The sequence below is a fragment of the Monodelphis domestica genome, chromosome 7 (assembly GCF_027887165.1).
Source record: "Monodelphis domestica isolate mMonDom1 chromosome 7, mMonDom1.pri, whole genome shotgun sequence".
Classification (NCBI taxonomy): domain Eukaryota; kingdom Metazoa; phylum Chordata; class Mammalia; order Didelphimorphia; family Didelphidae; genus Monodelphis; species Monodelphis domestica.
Window position 1 is genome coordinate 90,987,482 of NC_077233.1, and position 24,007 is coordinate 91,011,488.

At 41.7% G+C, this 24,007-nt stretch overlaps 1 protein-coding gene across 1 annotated transcript in view; it reads left to right on the plus strand.

Moving 5' to 3' along the window:
• TRAIP (TRAF interacting protein) overlaps positions 1–22,586 on the plus strand; it is a 52,077-nt gene extending 29,491 nt beyond the window's left edge. The window contains exons 10-15 of the mRNA XM_001378176.4: positions 545–633; positions 11,656–11,811; positions 17,774–17,822; positions 20,466–20,615; positions 21,197–21,247; positions 21,761–22,586. Of these exons, the coding sequence (XP_001378213.1) occupies positions 545–633; positions 11,656–11,811; positions 17,774–17,822; positions 20,466–20,615; positions 21,197–21,247; positions 21,761–21,874 (609 nt within the window). The 3' untranslated portion in view covers positions 21,875–22,586. The remainder of the gene's footprint in view (positions 1–544; positions 634–11,655; positions 11,812–17,773; positions 17,823–20,465; positions 20,616–21,196; positions 21,248–21,760) is intronic.
• The last annotated feature ends 1,421 nt before the right edge of the window (positions 22,587–24,007 follow it).

Below are 24,007 nucleotides of genomic sequence, written 5' to 3' on the forward strand. Positions count from 1 at the left end.
AGAAACCCAGAACTAAATGATTGCATTTTTTTTCTGGCTTCCTGAGTGTTCATTCAGGACTAGTTTCAAAAATGAGAAGTGTAGCATGGCCTTTATTCCCCCACATACCATTGCTGAACATTGTCATGGTATATGCCATCTGAAGTAATGGTTATGATTTTTATTGGCTAAAGTCCTTAATTGTTATTTGCCCAACCTGAACCAGACTTTGGCCTTTATTTGTATGACTAGCCATCTCTTCCTGTCTTGTGAACATAAAAGAATGTTGTTTAATTTTTTTACTGTTGTTCTTTGAGAATTTGGACATTGTGGTAATTGAGGTATGTGAAAGAGAAGTAATTTCTGTATAATTATTCCAAAGATGTCTCACACTGAAGCTAAGCCTTGGGCTGTACTGAGGTGTCACTATATCAGCCTGGCTATACAAGGAGGGACCTCTGCATGATCCTGTGTGGCCTTGCCTCTTGTTCCCTACCCCCATTTTCTTCTCCTTGTCAGTCTTCAGACTGAGAGCTTATACTTGGGCATTTTTCTCTTTCCTAAGAGCTTAAAGAAGAAGCTGAGGATTCTACAGGGGACCCTGAACCTGCCATCCCACACCAGTGAGACCCTCAGTCGGCTTGTCTTTGAGAGGTTTGCTTAGCCCCTTTGGTGAGGGAGAGGATCTGTGGAAAGTATTAACTCTCCAGACAAGAGTATTACTCAGACTGAGTTATTAGGGAAAAATCTTTGGCTTTTATGACTCTTACCTAGAATGACTAGTGGCCTGTCGTAGAAATTCATTGGGAATGAAAAGCAGATCAGGAAGTGAATAACCTGGACCCACAGGAAGCTAGAAGGTAAACTGCTCTGGGTGTAGGACTAACCAGAAGTAAAAAGCAGGGTTGAGTCTGACTGCTTGTTTTCAATGCACCTTCATTTTATCTTATTTTTGTTTTTATATCATTCATTTCAATAACACTAAGCATTCATTGAGCACCTACTAAGTGCTGGGTATACAAAGGCAAAAGTGAGATAATCCCTCCCCTCAATGAGTTTACATTCTAATTAAGGGATACAATGCATATATTCTATATGGTTACAATGATCATTGTCTTTCCCCATCTATTAAAAAGTTTGAAGCCTGGAAGCATGTCAACTGGGCCCAAAGTACACTAGTTTTGAAGAATAGATGGGAATATTGGTTCCTAAGCCTTACTATCTTATAGTGGCCCCAAGGATTGTCCCAGCAATCATTGGCAAGGGAAAGGAGTTTTCAATTAGTGGTTGTGGGGATTGTAAACTATAGAGCAGTAGATTGTCAGACCCTTTTCAAGAGCAACAGTGATATTGATTTTATTATTGTCCCAAGAACAAGAAGTAGAGGATCTAGGGGTAATGGGTGAGTATGGGTACATGCACAGTGGCAGAGAAAATGGTAAGATGCCCTCTTTGGATAGGCTTTAGTGATATGGCGGATAAATTCATTCTGTCATTTGCATGGATAACATGCTGGTACAGTGAAAAGAGCACTGAATTCTAAGCTCTCAAGTTAGAGGAGATAAGGAAACATATCTCTACCAATGTCCTCAACCCAGTGAATCTTTCCTTGAAAAGCAAACCAAAAAACTTCAGCTAAGCCAACAAAAACAATAGTATCTATGAACACATACCACCTTCTATACCCTTGTCTTCTGCCCCTGCAGTGAAGGGAGGGAGCCAGTATATCCATTTTAGCTGGCCATTCCAAATGGATTACAGATCCCTGTCATGGATTTCAACAGGCCTAAAGCCTCTCTCTCATTTTCCAGTCTTTTTTGCTTCCAAATTATTCCTACCTCTTTAAGCTGCTGGAGAAGGAAAGAAGACAGGAAGTGGTGGAACTGGAACATCTTCCAAATCTGACAGCTTACTGTTTTTTTGCTCCAAACTTGACAAACAACAATAAGCACAAATATTTCCAGATACAAAGTACAGAAAGAGCATTGTGTATGAAACTGAAGATCTTACTGCCTGCAGCTCAGTTGGATTTTGTTAAGTATGCAGTCATTTCAGCACTTCAGTTCCAAAGCTGTCTCAGTGGCTTTTGTTGCTCCCTGAACCTCCTCATCTTTTCTGTTTTTCTTTTAAATGTTTCACACTTTTTTGGAGGAATATCTACAACCAGCTTGCAAGGAGCCAGTCATTCATTGTGTTCATTGGCATTTTTACAAAGCGTTAATGAAACACCTAATTGCCTACAGTTGTGTACTAAATATTGTACAAAGCTTCAGCTCTTGTCCTCCAGGTGCTGACAGTTGAAGACAGGCACAAGGTGAGTTAGATGAATCATTTAATTTAACACCTTCATTTTATAGAAGACATACACTCAGAGAGGAGAAATGACATGGTAGCAAAACCCGGATTAGAGAAGCCAGGTATTCCAATCACAATATCTTTATTCTTTTAACTCCACCATGCACACATGTTTCTCTACCAGCACAAGTGATCCCATTCCATCTTATCTGTCTCCTCCTGAAGATTGCCTTCTCTGTCATCCCCACTCTATTACTAATCTGCATTCTCTGTCTGCTGACTTCCTTACTGCCTCCAAACATGCCCATATCTCCCCCTTTCTGAAAAAATCCTCTGAAAAAATTCCATCTTCACTAACTGGCATCCTGTATCTCTTCCAACTTTTGAAAAAGCCATCCACAATAGATGGCTCCATTTTTCTCACAATTTCTTCTTAAACCCTTACAATCTGGCTCCTGACCTTATCTATGATCCTCTTAATTGCCAAATCAAATAACCTTTTCTCAATTATCATTCTCTTCAACTCCTCTGCAGCCTTTAACTCTATTGATCACCCTCTTTGATACTCTTTTCTCTAGGTTTTTGGGATACCAGTTTCTTGGTTGTCTTCCCTATCTGACTACTTTTCAGTTGCCTTTGCTGGATAATGCTCACTAACATTTACTATATGCCAGGTACTGTGCAAAGCACTTTATAATTAGTTTCTTCTTTGATCCTCACAACAACCCTGGGAGGTGGAGGCTATTATTATCCCCATTTTACAGTTGAGTTAACTGAGGCAAACAGGTTTAAATGACTTGCCCAGAATCACACAACTAGTAAGTGACTAAGACTGAATTGGAACTCAGGTCTTCCTGACTGAGTCCAGGATTCTAGACATTTTGCCACCTAGTTGCTTCATTTAGAGACTTGCTACCTAGATGAATTTTCATCCAGATTACTTCCTCTGACTTCCTCTGACCATAGGTATCCCTCAGGATTCTACCCCCGACCCTCTTCTCCCTCCACTCTACTTCACTTGGTGATCTCATCAGCTCCCATCAATTTACTTACCATCTCTATGTTGATGATTCTCAAATCTGCTTATTCTGCCCCAGCCTCTCTTCTGGCTTCCAGTCTCACGCCTTCAGCTGCCTTTCAGACATTTTAAACTGGGTATTCAGTAGACATCTGAAGCTCAACATATCCAAAATGCAACTCACTATTTTTCTCCCAAACCCTTCCCTCCTCCAAACTCCCCTATTACTGTAGAGGGTCACACCATCCTCCCAGTCCCCCAGGCTCACAATCCAGGAGTCATCCTAGATTCCTCACTTTCTCTCACCCCTTGCTTCCCACCCCCACATCCAAACTGTTGCCAAGGCCTGTTGGCGTTACCTTTTCAGCATCCCTTGAATATGCACTCTTCTCTCCTCTGACACTGAGTGCACCCTGGTACAGGCCCTCATCATCCTGCCAACACCTAGAATTATCTCACTACAATGAGGCATTAGAGCAGTACTTAGGTGGAGATACTGGTCTTTGTTCAAATAAAAAATTATTCAAATATGAAGCATCTACTTTGTATCAACCATTAAGATAAGTACTATGAATCTTGCTAAAAATCTATCAGATCTACCAAATAGGTTAACAAGACACTCTCTTTACAAAATAGTGTTAACTAATCTCCTATTGACTCTGGTTTGATTTTTTTCTTGCTCATAAGGTTGTAGCTTCTAGTATCAACCTTATTTTTCTCTTTAAATCCAGGCACAATTTAGGCTTTGTAACTTATGTGCACTCTCCCATTCTTCCATAAATGAAATACCTAAGGATAGAGTCCTGTACTGGGTGCTAAGGAAGTTGTAAAGTCTGGATAATACCCTGTTCCTGCTGTCATAAAACCCAGAGTTTGGAAGAAGATTTTTAAATAAGCATAGGTAATTATAATGCACAATATTGCATGTTAATTTCATTAGGTACAAAACAAAGTGTCATGTGAAGTCTGAGGGAGAATCACAGAATCCTAGATGAGGAAATCAGTGGATGCTTTGTGTAGGTGGTCGCATTTGAGTTGGTCTTTTAAAGATGGTAGGAATTCTACAAGTGAAGAGGGGGAGGCAGTTTCTGGCATTGAGTATAAAAGAAGGCATGGAGGTGGGAGTGATCAGTTTGTGTTCTAGAGACAGCACAGTGTACTTTGGCTAGAACGTAGAACACAGGAGATGAATTGGGTTTAGTTGATGAAGTTTGAACTTTCTGTAGGTGATAGGGAGCTACTGAAGATTTTTAGTGCAGAAAGGTAACATCAGATTTGCAAAAAGGGGGAATAGTATTGCAGAATCATTGGACGGAGGTCTAAAAAATAGAAGTAGAAAGACCAACCCAATGGACACCTTTATTTTTTTTCTTTTATTTAGCCTTTCACCAGATCTTTTCCACTAACCTCACCATCTCTCATTTGTTTCCAAATCACCTTAGCATTTTTGTTCTTTTTTTTAGATTAAGAAAACCTTCCCATTCTTTGCCTTTGTGTAAGCTTCTATTATATACACCCCTATGTTCTCATTTTCTTTTTCTTACTATATTTAAATCATGCCCTTCATTTCCCTTTGTCATTTGAAAGTTGCATCATATTTTTGCTTTTCCTTTCCTGCTCATATTTCCATAAAAGCGTTTCTTTGTGTCTTTCCTCAGCAGCTTTTCCAAGTTTCCATTCTCATTTGTGCTGCATTGCCATATGCAATTCTCTAGTTGGCCTACTAGCCCTTTACCCTATTTTAGCTGCCTTGTGTAACAATGCCATGCCACACATTAGTATCTCTATCAATCTGTCTTTGAGTGCAGAGATAGCACTGCTTCATCAAGATGGGATTATGTTTCTTTGACTTGGGTAGCCAAGTGAGTTCATGTTGAAACCCCAAACTCATTCTAGTGTCAAGAAGACCAGTCAGTCCCATTTCAGATTGAAATATTGAGAGTTGATTGAAGAGACTGGGAATGTTTAGCCCAGAGAAGAAGAGACATGATGGATGTTTGCTGGTATTTGAAGAGCTGGAAGCAGAGGCAAGAGTTTTTCTGCTTGGCCACAGAAAACAAAATAATGTCTGGTCGATGGAAGTTGGAAGAGAGGAAGATTTTTACTCCATATAAGAAAGAATTTTCTAATGGTTATAGAGGGAGCAAAAAGTATAATAAAAGCAAAAAAAAAAAGCTATTGCATTCTCTTGCCACTGGAAGTCTTCAGATGAGCACTTAAGATATTGGAGAGGGACTTCTTATTAAAGTATAGGTTGAACTAGATGATCCCTGAAGTCTCTGGTGATTGAGATTCGGGGAGATCCAATTCATTTTTTACCCATGTTTGTGTGCATGAAGAGGGAAAATGCTACTTGAACCGCTTTGAACCCTTTCTAGATCTTTCTGGGTTTATCTCCCAAACCTCATGATCTTCCTTCAAATTTATTTTTTCTGACTTTTTTACACTTTGAATTGTATTAGTTTTCTAAAACTTTTCTATCCTAATTTCTTTCTCTGTAAAATAAGTGTTGGGTTAGATTTTTCTTTTAAGGTGTCTTACAACTTTTATGTTCTATTATCCTATGACCTAACTTCTCCTCTTAAAAAAAAAAAAACTGACATGGGGACATCTGGGTGGTTCATTGGATTGAGAGCCAAGCCTGGAGACAAGATGCCCTGTGTTTAAATCTGTCCTCAGATACTTCCTAGCTGTGTGATCAAGTCACTTAATCCCCCTTGCCAAACCTTTACCATCCTTCTGCCTTGGAACCAATGTACAGTATTGATCCTAAGACAGAAGGTAAGGGTTTTTTGTTTTGTTTTGTTTTTATCTTTTTTTAATGAACTCAAGAATACACCCACCCTTATTTTGTCTTCTTTATTTTCTGCACCTGAAAAATGGCACTTAATTCTTTCTATCTTTTGACTAAACATTGCTTACTATGTTACTTTTCCAAAAAATAACAGTGATTAAATGATTTTATTTCTTCATGTGCACTTAATAAATACACAGCATTGTGCTAAGTCCTGAAGAAAATACAAAGTTTAGAGAAAATATGGCCCTTACCCTCCTAAAGCATGGAGACTTTAAAGTCTCATATCTTCATTAGTATTCATTTTACTTGACAGATTGGATAAGCTACCCAATGAACCATGTTGGCTTCTTTCCTTTGTTTAGGAAACTTGATAAACCCTAGCCAAAAGACCCCTCTTAGAGATTGTCAGAATCATTAAAATGGCCCATTCTTATGTATTCAACTGCTCTCTCCCAAGCTTTTAATAAAAATAGCATTTTTTTAAGTTCTCTTTTTTTTCCCTTTTGAACTAATAGTAGAGACTTCATTTTCACTATCAGAGTCAACTTCTTTAATCAAGGCCTCCCTTCTAACTCTGGAAAATAGCAGCTCTTGAAAAATGAATATATATCATGTACCCTGAACATTAAGCCTTCATAAGCTGACAGTGAGCCAAGTAAACCCTGTATAGCGCACAGGACATGCTGTTCTTGACAGGGCTGATTAACCAAGTGAATTTGCCAGAGAAAGCAAGATGTTAGAAATCCAAGAAGATGACTCACTTTCTCTAATGAGAGAGAATGGTCTTCAAAACTGTTTTTCTTGCTTTATCCTTTGCTTCCTATTCTGTCCCTTTTTTTGAGCCATTATGAGACCACAGGCAACAATTGGGGAGAGATTTGAAAGAGATAAAGTTTCAGGGAAGGAAAGGTGGTTTTGAATACAGAGGAGCTTAAAAAGGCATGAGAGCTAGAGAAAGGAACTCAAAGCAGGCAGATGAGAGACTTGAGAGTGTGTAGCCAGTGAACTGAACAAAGATGTCACTGGTTGGGAGGAGGGATGTGGCTGCTCAACCCAACATATATGTCTAAATAAGCACTTCACTTTGGTGCTAAGGAGACCAGAGCAATCCCAGCCTGCAAGATAGGAGCTCACTGTCTGACAGTGAGCAGCCTGTTACATTTTACTGGTTAGAGAGCTAGATGTGAAGGTGTTAGGAAGAACCAGCTTCAAATCCTGCTTGGGGACCTACCAGCTGCATAACCTGAGCAGATTGCCCAACCCTTTAGGTCTGCATTTCCTCATCTCTAAAATGCAAGACAATAAGGGTGCCTACCTGATTCTTGGTTAGTACAAAATGGAATAACATCTGTGAAGCTATAAAAATGTAAACTGACTATCAGCTTAATAGTTGGAACCCAGGAAAGATCTGAGATATGAAGTCATTGTACTTGGAATTCCAGTTGTGCCAACCAACAGACAGAAAGGAATGCATGGCCCCTTGGCTATGTCACCAAGGTAAGGGAAGATACTGGTAGTACCATTTGGAATGGTCTGAGCAAATTAAGAAATCTTCAGTGTCCCCTTGTTACCTCCAGAACAAAAGACAAACACCTTAGCTTGGTATTTAAAGTACTCCACAATGTGGCTCCCACCTACCTTTTCCAATCTCAGTTCATATTGTGCCTATTGACACACTCTGCTCATCAGGCTGGACAGCTAGCTGTTTCCTTTTTATGAGATTCTCTCTGCCTTTGTATCTTCTGCCTCTCATGCTGCTTTCAGTGGTCACTTCTGCTTCCTCAAACCTTTGGCTTATTCCAAAGCAGAGCTCAAGTGCCACCTCCTACATAAATAAGGCTTCCCCCAATTCCCTTCCTTCTTTGAACCCCAAAGTTGTTCATTCTCTCCCTCCCATAAAATTACTTTGTATTTTTCTTAAATGCTTTTTGTTTACTTATGTGGCATATATTGTCTTTTCTCTTCCACCTCCCAAATCAAATATATACACCTTGAAAACAGGGACTGTTCCATTTATCCTTATATCCCAGTGCATTAGTGCTTAATAAATAGTTACTGAATTGAAGGAGAAGGTATATAGGTGCCCTGCTAGTAGTAGAACTCTTTTTTTTTTTCTTAAACCCTTTTCTTGTGTTAGAATTGATACAAGTATTGGTTTCTTTTCTTCCTTCCTTGCTTTCTTTTTGTTTCTTTCTCCGCTCAGGGCCACACAGGTAGGAAATATCTGAATCCAGATTTGAGCTAGTCCTAGCTCTTAAACCACTGAGCCACCTGTCTGCCCTCCACAGTATAGGTTTCAAGGAAGCAGAGCTGGAAGGGCTAGGCACCTGGAATTAATGACTTGAGTGTGTGAGGTCAGATTTGAACTCAGGTCCTCCTAACTCCAGGCCTAGCACTCTTATCTACTGGGCTACCTAGCTGTCCCTAGCACTGTGCTTTTAAGAGGAGTTACCCAAGTACTTTCTGAATTTTAGCATAGTAAGGGACAAGGTCAGGGACCAGATTTAAGAAAAAATGCCATAGACTTATTACTTCTCAGATCTGAAACAGTGTCAAAAGCAGAGACATGCTGTCTATCAGAAAAGCTCTTTGCTGAACCTGAAACCCTCTGAAAATCTCTGTTGTCTGTAAAAACTCAGAGGTGACAATCTGTGACTAGTTGGTGTGGGAGTCTCCATCTGTTGTTACTGTGTTATGTCAACTGTGCTTCGCCTCCCACCCCCCCAAAACCCAAACCCAACAACACAGAAATCCTTTAGGAAGAATTCTTATTTCCACAATGTTTGAAGTTTCCAAAGCACTTTTCTCCATAACCCCTCTGCGAGGTAGGTAGTGTAAGGATTATTGTCCCCATATTTATAGAGGAAGAAATTGAAATTTAGAGAAGTGATTCACCCAAGGCCCTAGGGCTAGGCCCACAGTTTAGCCTTTAAGCTCCTTGGGAAAGTTCAGGTTCATTCTCCTGGCCAATAAGAGCCACATGTACTTCTCCAGTGGCCCTCTGCATTGCTACAGCACATAGATTCTTTTTTTCTTCTGGCTTTGATAAAACAGACACTTCCCCACAGACACTCAAACCTACTTCTACAGAAATTATATTCCTCCAAAAAGTAATGAACTGACCCCCCAGTGACTCTTATCTGTTAAAACAGGAGCACATTTACCCCAAGAGCTTGTTTTTATGAGCAATAGGTTTTCTCTGTTGAGCCAGTGACTTAAGAGAAAGGGAGGATCTCATTGGATCATCTGAGCTAGAACTAGGAAGAACTTCTAGATCTTCCCCCTCATTTTACAGATGAGGACATTGAGGCACAGAGAGGAAGTTACCCCATAGTCGTAAGATAGGAAGTTGGCATAGTCAGGATTTCTAGTCTTATGACTCTCAGTATATATATATTTTTACTTTAATATTCAATTATATATAAAATATGTTATTTTTTACTCATTGATTCAGTGCCTGCCTCTGGTTAAAGTGAGTATAAAAAAAGAAAGGATGGCTTGTTTGGCTAAAAATGAAATTGGTCCCTAAGTGGTTAGAAGAAAAGAAAATTCTTTTCAAGGTAAAATGGGTCAACTTTCTTACCATTTCCAAGCTGTGTATACCATGTGTTTCCCCTCCTCCTTCCATCTTAAGGGCTCTCGGGCCGCCACCTCAACTTCTCTCGCTCCAGTGATTAAACCTCTGAGTTCCCAGATGTGTCTTCGTGATGCCTCACACATCTCATCAAACACGGCCCCCTGCTTCACTATCTCTGTACTAGCAGCTTTAAACAAGGAAATGTGGAACACTGTGAGACCCTAGGGGAGAGGGACAGAAGTTGATGATTTCAAAGTAGGTCTCCCTAGGCAGCCTCATTTTGGAAATGTTGCCACTTGGCCTGTTGTCTGAAAGGCCCTACCTTCCCTCTACTGTTAGTACCGAGAACCAAGATCTCTGTGTGTGGACAGTGATGACCCAACAGTGGTTTAGAAAATGAGAGGACCTGAGAGGAGAAATCCTGGGATTTGAGACAGGTTTCTGGTTTTATATGTAGCTTTTCTGTTGTTTCCTCTCAGCTACATGGGCTGTGATTCAGGAAGGAATGAGGATAGACCTTGAATTCACCCTTTCAGATATTTGAGGACTTTGAAGTATGCAATACTTCAATGGGTCTGTGATCTCATTGATGTGAGCACTCTTTGCACTGGCAGAGATCATTACCCACCCAAACCTTCTGATCCTGTGTGTTGTTTGTCCTTGTCTTTCTAGAGATCCTCCATAGAAGATTTATCGAGTATGCCAGAGGCCTTCCTCTGGTTCTTTTAATATCTTGTGGGTACTCATGCAGTGCTCAGGAATCTGTTATCCAAGTCGTCCATTTGTTATCCTGTGCTCTCTTCCCAGCTTGTGGCCTTTTGTGGTCTGATGGTCCCTTGATGATGTCTGTACCACTTGCCATGCTCAAGTTATCAATGACTAATTCACACGCACTCTGTGTTTTTCCATTGCCCTTATTCTTCCAACATCATGGTGGTCTATGATTTATAGCCATACAAGAATAACACTGGCATTGAGAAGTTGAACTTTGGAGGCAGAGAGCACCTTGGAATTTCTGAAAGCACTGCACATTTGCCAAATTCAGTGTAGCCCATTCTCTTCCTCTTTAGCTCTGGATTTAGCTTTCTAGTTTTTTTTTTTAAAGCCCTTATCATCTGTCTTATATTCAATATTAAGTATCCATTCCAAGGCAGAAGAGCAGTAAGGGTTAGGCCTTTGGGGCTAAATGACTTGCCCAGGGTCACAGTTAGGAAGTGTCTGATCCCAGATTAGAACCCAGGACCTCTCATCTCTAGGCCTGGCATTCTATCCACTGAACCACCTAGCTGGCCACTAGCACTCTATTTATAACACCTACACATGTATTAATGGAAGGGAAGCATAGTGAGTCCACTTGAATGTCAGAATCTGAGAAATAGACATCTCTCAGCCACTTGCTTTTGTTGTTTGGATTGTTAGTTTAATCTCTCTTAATCTCACTACCATATTCTAGTGCTTGACAGTGACCCTTTTGTATATATTTTTAAAAACTTGTCAGTCCTGCTAATGTTGAGATGAAATGATCAAATAGTTTGTTCTTTTCACAAATGTTTACCTCCTATATGTAAGGGACAAAGCAGACCCTTACTATGGAGAACACCTAGTGTCCTCCAAACACTGGAGGAAGGAGGGGGTGATAAAAGCAGATCATTCTGGCCTCAGATATCTCCTAACTGTGTGACCCTGGGCAAGTCACTAAAACCCACTTGCCTACCTCTTACCATTCTGCCTTGGAAATGATACTCAGTTTAGATTCTAAGACAGAAGGTTTTTTAGAAAGTATATCATTTGGTATCCTGGTGCCCCAATCTTAATAGATAGGTTAGGCCCCTGTGAATAAATTGTGTACAGTAAATACATTTGACCTAGCTATGCACTCACTGACTGAGCCGGAAGAAGCTAGTGTTACTGTGCAGAGAGGAAGGTGACCGAGGTCACCACCCATGCCGTTCATCCTCTATAGTGAATGATGACTCCTTCTCTTCCTAGCCCAGCTCCTGTGGAAATGCTGAACCTCAAGTTGCGCCAGCCCGCCCAAGGTGAGGACATTGATCTGAATGCCTCTTTCGATGTGGACACGCCTCCAGCCCAGCCCCATAGTTCCAAGCTCATCCCAGCTAAGAAGCTCTGCCTGGAGCAGCCGAGGTGAGTGAGCTTTGGCCTGATCCTTGTTCTTAGCTCTGCACTGGGAAAGCCCACTTATGAGCTGCTTGGGCTAGAAGAAATATAGTGGCAGTGACAAGGGTCTGGTAGACCATTACTACTCGTAGTCATTTCCTCTGCTACCCCAAATCCAAATCCTCTTTTAACAGAAATAGGGGGAAGGATAGAGGAAGAATCAGCTAGAGGAGAGCTAAGACTAGGGCACTAACTTCTGCAAGGGAGGGGGGACTTGCAGCCTAACCCTAAATTTGTGTCACATCCACTCTCCCCATGATACTCATTTGTGAGACTTACCACACCTACCCTTATTCCCCCACATTCCCCAACTCAGCTCCTTCTGCTGTGCAAAGCTCCCAACCATAATCTTTCTGAGCTAGCCATTGGCTCCACAGGGCAGTTATAAGAGAACCGGATACTGAAGCACTTCAGAGGGCCTGGTCTTCCTTGTCAGGCAGTTACTAATATGTAAGAGTCTTGTAGTTCCCTTTTTCACTTTGGGTGGGAAATTGGTATCATATCTTGTGAGAAGAAGGGAGGCAAAGAAGGAGAATAAGCATTTATATCATACCTGCTATGTGCCAGGCACTGTGCTGAGCACTTGACAGATATTCTTCCATTTGATCTGTACAACAACCCTGCAAAGTAGGTAGGTGCTGTTATTCCCGTTTTGCAGGTGAAGAAACTAAGGCAAATAAAAATTACGTGATCTGCCCAGTCATTGAACTAGTACCTGAAACTAGATTTGAACTCAATTCTTCCTGAATTCAAGTTCATTACCTTTCTCCCAAACACATCCCTCTTCCAAACTTCCCTCTTACTATTTTTAAAACTAAGTTTTTATTGATCATTCAGCATCATGCATTTCCATAGTATCCCATATGACAAATAATACTTTTTAGAGGAAAGAAATGGTCAGCACAACTGATTAGTACATTGAAACAGTCCAGAAATGTGTACAGTTTTTAACCCTTGTGGAACTCTCACCTCCAGGAAGAAGTAAGTTGGGGGGTATCTTCATATTTCTCTTTATTTGAGTCCTATTCTTTATAAATTTGTCATAGTTACTATGTGTAATGTTTTCTTGGTTCTGCTTGCTTCACTCTGGATTAATACTTTAAGTTTTTTTAACCCTTTCTTTTTGTCTTAGGGTTAGGTTAAGACAGAAAAGCAAGGGCTAGGCAAATATTTAAATGACTTGGCCAGGGTCATGTAGCTAGGAAGTGTCTAAATCTAGATTTGAACCCAGGTCCTCTGGATTCCAGTCCTGATTCTCTATCTACTGTGCCACCTTACTTCCCTAAACATATAGGTCTTTCCATGCTTCTCTGGATTTATCACATGTCACTTCTTGGAGCATGTTGATATTTTATTACATTGATGTGCTACAATTTGTTTACTCATTCCTCTTTGTTTCCAGCTCCTAGCAATCCACAAAGAGTGCCACTTATAAAATGTTTTGGAGTATATGGAAACTTTTTTCTTATTGATGTCTTCTTTGGGGTATAAGCCCAGTAATGGGGTCTCTGGGTCTAATGGTATGAACATTTTAGTCACTTTGTTTGCATAATTCCAAATTGCTTTTCAGAATAGTTGTACCATCTCACAGCTCCCCCATCAGTGCATTAATGTCCTTTTACAACATCACCAATGCTGATATTGGCATTCTTTGTCATTTTTGCCAATTTGTAGTATCCAGGGTAAAATCTCAAGGTGCCAAATTTCCCTATTATTAGCAAGGTTCCCACCTTCTTTCCAGACATCTAGGTTCTTAATCTTCATATCATCATCAAGTCCACACTCTCCTTCACCCCACATATCCAGTGAATTCTTAGATTTTGTTTCTATTTCTGAAATATTTCTTGTACCTCTCTCCTTCTGTCTACTCATACAACCGACCCTCTTACCTGAACTCTTGCAACAGGTTTCAAGTTTCTTCCCTCTCCAAACCATCCTGCATACAACTGCCAAAGGGCCAAACTAGCTCTGACCATGATCAAATATTATTTCATCTTTCAGCCTTTAAAAGTTTTTTTTCATGCAAATTGTATAATGTGCATCATTATTACTCTACTAGTACATGTAAATAATTGCAAATAAGTAAATATATGTATATTGACCATGCATGCTCAAAATGTATTTGCTGATAAATATTTGATGTACATCAAACAAGTTTGGAGAGCACTGCTCTGGAAGTTCCCAGCACCCTACTGTTCTTGCTCTGCTAGCTTCCTTAGGACCTGGAGCTTTCCTCTTTCCTTTTCCTCTTTGTATTCCTATTTGTCTCTCTGAACAACAATAAAGGATTTAGACTTTTCAAACCACACTTACATACATTATGGCAATCGAAAACCTCCAGACAAGACTCTAAATGTCAGAAGTGGCCGTTGCCATGAACACAAGGATATCTGGAATAATTGTGAAAGGGATCTTGAGGTTGCCCAAGCTAGAGCTGCTATCATAACTAATAATAGCTCGTTTTGCTAATACTTTTTTGTTGTTGTATAGCTTCTGTACTACAAAGGTGCAAAGAACAGAAGTAAATACCTTCAGAGACTTAATGTAGTAAGAGAATGTGGTGCTCTTCAGAAAAGTGAGAAACTGACTCTGAGAAAAGCAGAAAGTGGGACATTAGGACTTCACAGAAAGAGAAAGGGTGGGAGTGTATGTGTGGCTATTGACTATCTAGACATGAAAATTCAGAGAGTAAGAAAACCCAGGGTTTAACTGTAAGCTGGGGTCTGATGGAAGTTATAGTATGTTCTATAAGCATTTTGGGGACTTTCCTACTCTCTTTGCCCACTTTGTCCTTGACATCTTTACATTTCCACACAGAACAAATTGGTTTTACATCAAAAACTAGTAAGAGGGGGCAGCTGGGTAGCTCAGTGGTTTGAGAGCCAGGCCTAGAGACAGGAGGTCCTAGGTTCAAATCTGGCCTCAGACACTTCCTAGCTGTGTGACCCTGGGCAAGTCACTTGACCCCCATTGCCTAGCCCTTACCACTCTTCTGCCTTGGAGCCAATACACAGTATTGACTCCAAGACAGAAGGTAAGGGTTTAAAAAAAAAAAACTAGTAAGAGAGTGTTGAGCAATAATGCAATATATACTGAAGAAGTTTTCAAGGCAAAAATCTACAGCAAGGGCACAAGTTAAACAGACATCACTAGAAAGGTGAGTGATAACCCAGACAAATGGCTGGTTAGAACTAGTAACAGAACAGATCTGATTAGACTGGTAAGAGGGACGCTGACTCAGCAGAACACCTTTCTTCAAGACCAGTTCTGCAAAAGCCCAGAATCCAAAATACCTTAGCTTGGAGACCCTTAAGTGTTGACTTTGTTAGGTCGTCAGGTGCAGAAAGTGCCCTTCTTTTGGTCAAATATGTCTCTCTTGAAGCCTAGACAGTCAATAATCAATAAACATTAAGCACCTACTGTGTGCCAAAGCACTGGGAATTCCAGTGTCAAAAAAGTCAGTCCCTGCATGGAGCTGAAAAGGGGGCAGGAGGGGTTTGGTGAAGTCCCAAGGTTGTGCAGCCAGATGAGAAATAAGGAGAGAATATATGCCATTTCTTTGGACTGTCCATCAGGAAATTTGCTGGGGACATGTGTAGATTCATGGTGATTTGTAAAGAGGCAGTCTGAATGAGATTTAAACTTGACCCAGACCACCAGAGTAGGTAGAAGCTCTCTAGAGGGCCCATCTTCCACTGCTACTGCGTTCAAGATGAATGATTGGAAGGCCTTAATAGTCAAAGTGCCCAAAGAAGCAAAAGTTGATTCCAAGGAAAAGGTCATTGATAGTAGCTGATAAGAGATCAGGATCTTCAGAATAATAATGATGGTGACACTGGCATTTGTTTTGCCCATTATGATTTTCAGTGTATTTTGCATAGATTATCTCATTTGATTCTCCCTGCTTTTTGAAATAGGTGCTATTATTTTCCCTATTTTACAGATGAGGAAACGTAGGCTGAAAAAGGGTAAGGATTTGCCTACTTTTCACACAGCCACTAAGGGTCAAAGCAGAATTCCAACTCAGGTTTTTTGACTCCTGAGCCCAACACTCTACTATACTACTATGTCCCAAGAAGGATAACTGGCTGAGAAGCATTCTGTAAGTCAGAAAGTGCTGATTAGAAAAAGATGGAAAATGTTATCAAAAAGAAAGAAAATTCTTCAAAACAAACCAGGGTTTTGTCTGTCGAAAGCTGAAAAGAGCAGCTTTGAAGTTCAGAGAAGACACTTGGGGGGAGGGGGGTGCAGGAAAATTAGTTCAGAACTGAGTGCCCTGATAAGATCCCTACTATTCTGCCTATGCCATTAATTGCCTACTCTCTAGACCTGGAAACAGGTGCTAAGATTGGGGGGGTTGGGGTGGGTTAGAGTGCTCATTCAACAAATGCTTACAGAATAATTTGTAATGCAAGGTAGAGGGGTGTACTAGGGGATCTCTAAGGCCCTTTCCAATTCCATGATTCTAAATTATGCATAAAGTTTTGGGATAAGACATAATTCCTACTCTTACAAAGTTTACTCTCTGGCAAATCATAAGATATTACATCCTTTCTTATATTAGAAGTATTTGTATTTAGGAAAGGAAAACAAAATACAATGGTAGGGAAAGAGGAGTAATAGGAGGAGGAAGAAATCACTTCCTCCTAGTAGGAGGTCAGAAGAAGTGGACTGAAGAAATGAAATGAAGGAGCAAGATTTATTTAATGGGAGGTGAGAATTAGGGACACTTTAGGCTCATGATGTCATCACTAGTGATAGAAAGGAATGGAAAAAGGGGAGCAACAAATGGACTCCATACTTGATTCCTTGATAATAGCCATTGGAAAACCCGAGGACCCATTTAACAGGTCCTAAGAATAAGTAATCTCAGTTCAGGAAACATTCAAATACTGCTACATACAGCGTCTAGTGTCAAGTTCTAGAGCAGAGACAAAGGTGATAAGAAACCAGAGTCCTTGGCCTCAAGGAGTTTATAGTCTAATGAAATAGAACATGCATAAATGAATGTGATCCAAGATGAAAATAATGGAGTCAAGCTGGAGGAGAGAGTCAAGGAAATTCTAGGAATATTTGAGGGAAAAGTTATTGGTCAAAGGAATGTTAAGGCAGGGAAGGTTTCGTCTGAACTGAGCCTGGACAAAGGAGATATATCAACAGGTAGTGATGTGGAAGGTGTGAGTGTTCCAAGCATCAGGAAAAGGAACTAAGTGAGAGGATTTATCTTTACTTTATGAAGCCCAGTATTCCAGTAGGTAAATCCTTTTAAGTGTCCTTGTGAGACGTCTGACCCAAAAAGTACTCAAGTCCAGTCACCTGAAGGAAAAGATGAACAGGAAGAGACAACAATTCAATATCTGTCTGTAAAACGAGGGACTTGGAGCTCAGTGATCTGCCCCGTTCCTTCTGGCTATAAATTTTATGATCTCTATAAGCAAACACCACAATAGACATGATCTCCATAACAGAACAAATGCTGGAATTCAGTGGTAACCAAAGAAAGCCTTTTCTTTGAGATCTTTAAAGTGCTATGATCCCTCTCCCCACCCCCGACACCTGGCCCTTCATCTCCCTTTTGCTAACAGAAGCTACAGGATACAGAGAGCCTAGCTGGATCCTTTGTGTATATCCAGGGAAGTGAGTGAAATGTGCCCTGAGCCTCTGCAAACCTGTACAGAGGGTGCCCCCTGGTGGATGATTCTGGGATGGCTGCTACACTGAGATGCTATAGGCCAACTCCCAAAAGGAAATGGAAAGCCTGTCCACCTCTGTCAAAGTTGACCTCTGTCAAAGTAATGTGAGGAAAAGCCTATCTAGTGCTAGGCCTGGCAGGATGGCCCAAGCCTCTAGTAGCCAACTGTAAACAGAGCAAAGACCCCCCCATAAGCTCTCTAGCCAGCTCTCACCTCCTCATTGAATTTTCTTGCAGCCCTCGGACTCCTGGCATTTCCAAAAAAGATAACAAAGATCCTGTAAAGGTAAGACATCCCATCTTGGCCTTCTCTGGAACTGCTCTATCCTAGAGCCCCTCTACACCCAGGAGAATCATTAGATATAAAGGCTATTTGAGCCTTCCTGTCTTAGCAAACTTTTTTTAATCCTTACCTTCCATCTTAGAATCAATACTATGTATTGGTTCCAAAGCAGAAGAGTGGTAAGGGCTGGGCAATGGGGGTGAAGTGACTTGCCCAGGGTCAGATAGCCACTGATCCACCTCACTACCCCCTCTTAGAACCTTTTTGCCTTTTTACATTCGTGCTTCTCTCATTCCTAAAACTGGGTTCTGTAGGTTAGGTAGCCTTTCTCTGTGGAGAGCCATCACCATGTAGGGCATTATACAAAATACTGTAGAAGGGGCAGATGGCTGGCTCTGTGGGTAGAGAGATAGAGAGCTAGGCTTAGAGACAAGAGATCCTGGTTCAAATTTAGCCTTAGATACTTCTTTGCCATGTGATCCTGGACAAGTCACTTAACCCCCATTGCCTAGCCTTTATCACTCTTCTGCCTTAGAATTGAACCAGTACTGTACTTAGCGTGGATTCTAAGGCAGAAGGTAAGAGTTTAGAAAAGAAAAAAGAAACTATAGTGACGTGGAGATTTTTTCATTCTTTGCTACTTCATGTGTGATCTTGTGACTTACATAGACTGAATCCTTCTATTAGAATATGAGCTCCTTAGGGGGCAGCTGGGTGGCTCAGTGGGTTGAGAGCCAGGCCTAGAGATGGGAGGTCCTGGGTTCAAATCTGATCCCAGACACATCCTACCTGGGTGACCCTGGGCAAGTCACTTGACCCCCATTGCCTAGCCCTTACCACTCTTCTGCCTCGGAGCCAATATACAGTATTGACTCCAAGACAGAAGGTAAGGGTTTTTTTAAAAAAGCATAAGAGCTCCTTGAGAACTCCTTGTCTTGACTTTTCTATTTGTGTCCTCAGAACTTAGTACTGCATCTTGTACATAATAACCTTTTATTAAATACATTTTTATTCATCAAGGATAAATTCCATCACTTCTCATAACCCAGGTTTCCTCATCTATAAAATGAGAGGGTTATACTACATAGTATAAAAGTGTTTTCTAAAAGATCCTAAGAAATTTAGGTGCTTGGAGTGGATGTTCTAATACTTGAGATTTGTTTCTGGCCCCCACTATTTGGTGTACCCTAAAAATCACAGTTCTGGAGCTTAAATCACATGTTGGAACCGAAAGCCATAAAGTCTTATACAAATGTTAGACATCGTTATTATGTAATCCCATGTCCTGACTTCAGGCAAGGCCAGACCTGAGCTTTCTCAAATGGCAGTCTGTCTTACCCACTGACCTTTGAAAAAGAAGTCTCCCAGGGTAAGGCAGAGTTCCTACCACCTACCTCTTAGTTGTCTTTCTTAGTTTTGTACAGGTGAATGTTTTCTGATTGGAACCATACAGAATGAACCAGACTATGAGTGAAGCTAATCATTATGGACCGATTCAATCAACTGACAATTTTTTACTTAAGTGCCTACTATGTGCCAAGCACCATTGCCTAACTAAGCCTAGAATTTCTATCTTTTCCAAGTTAAAGTTCTTATTGGGAGACACAAAGGTAGATGGGACCTGACAGGTATAGAAATAGAAAGACATCCACAAAATTTTATTTAGAAATTTTTCCTCACTCTCAGGATCCCAGGGATTTGTTTTCCCCATTTTTATTTTATCTGCATAAACAGTGAAATAGGATAGAAACATTATCACCTAGTGCTTTAAGAGGTACACAGCACAGCAGTCCTATGAAATAGGTAGTGCCAGTATTTATCCCATTTTATAAATGAGGAAGAAAAGTTCCTCAAAAGTTAAATGACATATCCAGGATCACATAATCAGTGAGTATTGATGAAAGAAATCACTATGTCATGCCACATTTTGCCATTTTAAGCTGAATGATATAATAGAGATAAACTAAATCCTGTTCTACCAGGCTACTGCACTCTGTTATTTCCTGGGGTTATGAGACATTTCTGGGCAAGTTTCATAAGAATACATCCAACAGCCTTGCAACCCTGGTGATGATCCTAACTACCACAGCATGGTGTAACAGAAAGAACACTTTGGCTGGCACCAAAAGCCTATAAAATTAAAGGTGGGGCCTGTTGGGTCTCCTTCCAGCTCTCTTTCCTAGGACCTTTGTATCAAGTGGATATTTCTGAAGTAGCTATGTGGCTCATTGGATAGAGAGCTAGACTTGGAGAAGGGAGGTTCTGGGTTCAAATCTAGCCTCAAATACCTGTTAGCTGTGTGACCCTGGACAAGTCATCTAATCCCAGTTGCCTAGCTCTTACTGCTCTTCTGCCTTGGAACCCATACTCAGGATTGATTCTAAGGCAGAAGGTAAGGGTTTTAAAAACCTGTGTGCCAGTTCAAGTTCTCCAAAAACTAGTTAGATGACTTTGGATAAGTCATTCACCCAACACTAGTCTTTAGTTTTAAAAGGAGATGATTGAATTAACTCATCTCTTGGAGTTGGTCCTTCTCTAACATTCTGGGTCCATGAAGTTTTTCCTCCAAAATCCCCTGAGGTTGGTGTTCTGGAAATGTGCAGGGACCTATCCAAGCTGTTAACTGACATGGATTTTCCCCTTCAGGTGAAAGGCCTTTCTCTTGGAGGTCAGCATGGGGCTGGAGAACAAGATGATGAGCTGGTGGGGAACTTTCCTTCATTCATTCGGAATGCTGTCCTGGGCAAGAAGAGGCCCCTGGGCAACCTGGGGGACCTGAGCAGGAATAGTGGAAGCGTAAGCATTGCCAGCCACTTCTCTCCCTGTTTATGACTGTTTTAGTGAGCCGCTGGGCATAGAACGGGCACCCTACCTCCCTCATGCTCTGTGGCCTTCCCTGAAGAGTGATGAACATTCTTCTACCTGCTGGGCCCAAAGCCAGAGTCAGACTGACTGACTGTGGGGCTGGCAGCTCTGAGCCTTTTTCACCTCTCCCCCTTCCTGTAGAGCTTTTCTTTCCTCTTTCCTTCTCCTACCTCCTTAACTATCTCCCTGCTACTGAAGTGTTCATTTAAAAATAGGAAAGGCCTGTATTTGAATCCTACTTACATGGTTCTATAAGCCTCCATTTCCTCATCTATAAAATAGGATAATAGAACCTATTTCACAGGGTCGTTTTGAGGATCAAATGAAATGTATGAAGGTGTTTTGCCAATTTTAAATCTACGTAAATGTTCACTATTTATGATGATATGGTCTCGGGCTTTGTATCTCTTATCAAAACTTTTTATTTTTCTCTCTCAAAGCTATTTATTTCTCTACTTATCATAGTGTCCTGTATATCACAAATATTTCATGTATTTATTGTATTGCCATAGGTAAGAACTGGCTTTGATGGGCTTGGAGGAAGAAGCAAGTATATTCAACCTGTATCCTTTTTTCTTTGATCCTGAGTTTGCCATGGGGAACTGGGAGAGGGGACCAGGACTTCCCCTGTGGAGATGATATTTGGGAACATTGTAGGGCATCTGATATGCTTCCTGTCATTGCCCACAGCCACTACCAGGCCAGCCAGAGCCCAGGGAGCAAAGGAGACCCAGGGGCTGATAGTTCTTGTGCAAAATGCACTCTAGGCCCAGGAGCGTGTAGTCATGGGCTCAGCTGTGGCCTGACTGGCTGAATAGGGCAAGGTGGCTTCCTGGGTCCTCTGGTAGGAGGAGGGACTTTTCTTATCTGCTGGCTTTGGACAATCAGACTAGGAGAGCTGAACCTTTGGGAATTTTTGTTAACAGTGTTATTATTGCCTTTTGTTTTTACAACAAAGTCATTTCCTCATGCCTTTAACTCTGTTGTGAGTTCTCCTAGAGCAGAAATTTTTCTTGCTCTCTCCTCCCTGCTTTCTCCAGATACATGGACTTTTCCCTTGACCAGACATTCTACAGACTGACCCATCTATCATCCGTCCACTGACTGTAAAGCCAAAGGCCAGGCGCAAGGTGGTATCAAGGCCAGCAGCTCCCTCTGTCCAGCCTAGGTTGGATACTTTCCTGAGATAAACCAGAGTCCCATTTTGGGGCCAGAACTCACAAGAAAGCCCAGTGGGCATTCTCCCTTTCTCTCCAGGCTTCTGAGAGATAAGGTTGCCCTTTGGCATGGGAGCAGGAATAGAGAAGCTTCTGTAAGCCCTGATGCCCCCTGGGTGGAGGGCATTACTGTCCAGTGCCACATCTGCTATCACTCGCTGGGGCATCCCAGACAGCCATCCAGGGTACTTACTGCTTGAGGTTCCCGAAAGGACTCTGAGAATAAGTTCTTACTCCTCCCATACCCTCCAGAGCTCACAGCTGCCCCCACCACAACACAGACATGTCAACTCTGACTGTGATTTAAAGTGATGCCTTTTCTCACTGTGGTTCAGCTTTTCCCTCCGCAGGGCCCAGGCAGGTCAGACTGGTACTTTTTAACTCCTCCATGGCTCAGGGCTTTGATTCTCTTACCACCCCCTCCCCGACTCATCCCGTGCCCAAATGTCTCCCTGATTAATCGAGTGCAGCTTTTCCTCCTTGTGACCAGAACGGAGCCTGGAGCCCAGGCCATACCAGCAGATGCTTGGCCTTTGGGACTTGCTCTCCTGGCTGGTCTGCAGAGGGTGAAGTGGGGATTGTTGCCTGATTTCTTGGGAGGTGGTAAGCTGGGGTTGCAGTAAAGTATAATGGGCCACGTAGTGTTCTTGCGAGGACCCATGTAAAATAAAGGCAGTTTCACAAATGTGTGAGTGTGACCGAGTGTTTTTGTTGCCTGGAGGTGAAGAAAAGGGTGCCTAGGTCCAGCCAACTGACTCTCTGCCCTGTGGTCAGGGAGAAGGAATTAGGGCTGCCTGTCTATTGGGGGGGGGGGGCAGGCTTTGGAGATCACCTGCCTTTAGATTCTCACCCCCTAGGATCTAGGACAAATAGGTAGGGGTGGGACAAGAATGGAGACTTCAGAGAGAGGAGTTGGAATCAAGACAAGAATGAAAATGGGATGAGCTCAGTGAAATTAGGCAGGGCTTCATGACCCGTCAACCAACCCAGGCAGATCTCCATACGGGTTGTTCTAGTTCCTGTCTAAACTCCATGAAGCCTTTAGAGACTCCCCAGAGGACTGTTGTCTTGCTTTGTCAGCTGAGAGGCCAGTGCTTGGAGGGGAGATAAAAGTGAGATGGGGTACCAGTACTGGATCCTAGCCTGCTCACCAAGGGGGCATCAGGAACCAAGTCAAGTCAGCAAGCTTTCATTCAGCTCCTGTTCCTGTCAGGCAGTGGGCTGCTCCCATTCTCCTGGTGGTCCTCTCACCAGGTCGCTGCTTCCTTTCCTCTTAGTCTCAGCATTTTCATCGATAAAACAAAGGCAGATGAATTGTAACAAGAGCATTACTTGTAGGGGACAGCTTGATGGCTCAGTGGATTGAGAGTCAGGCCTAGAGACTGGAGGGCCTAGCTTCAATTTGTCCTCAGACCCTTCCTAGCTAGGTGACCCTGGGCAAGTCACTTCACTCCCATTGCCTAGCCCTTACCACTAATTTTTTTTTTAATATCTTTTTGGTTACAATACTCACTTTATTTCCCTCCCTCCTCTTCACCCACCCTTCCCACAGCCAACACGCAATTTCATTGAGTATTACTTGTGTCCTTGATCAGAACCTATTTCCATGTTGTTGTTTGCACTAGGATGTTCATTTAGAGTCTTCATCCCCAACCATATCCCTCTGACCCACGTATTCAAGCAGTTGTTTTTCTTGGTTGTTTTTACTCCCACAATGTTTCCTCTGAATGTAGATACTGGTTTTTCTCTTAGATTTCTCCAAGTTGTTCAGGATCACTGCATTGCCACTAATGAAGTCCATTATATTCGATTGTACCACAGTGTGTCAGTCTCTGTGGACAATGTTCTCCTGGTTCTGCTCCTCTCACTCTGCATCAATTCCTGGAGGTTGTTCCTGTTCACATGGAATTCCTCCATTTTATTATTCCTTTGAGCACAATAGTATTCCATCACCAACATATACCATAGTTTGTTCAGCCATTCCCCAATTGATGGGCATCCCCTCATTTTCCAATTTTTGGCCACCACAAAGAGCGCAGCTATGAATATTCTTGTACAAGTCTTTCCTTATGATCTCTTTGGGGTACAAACCCAGCAGTACTATGG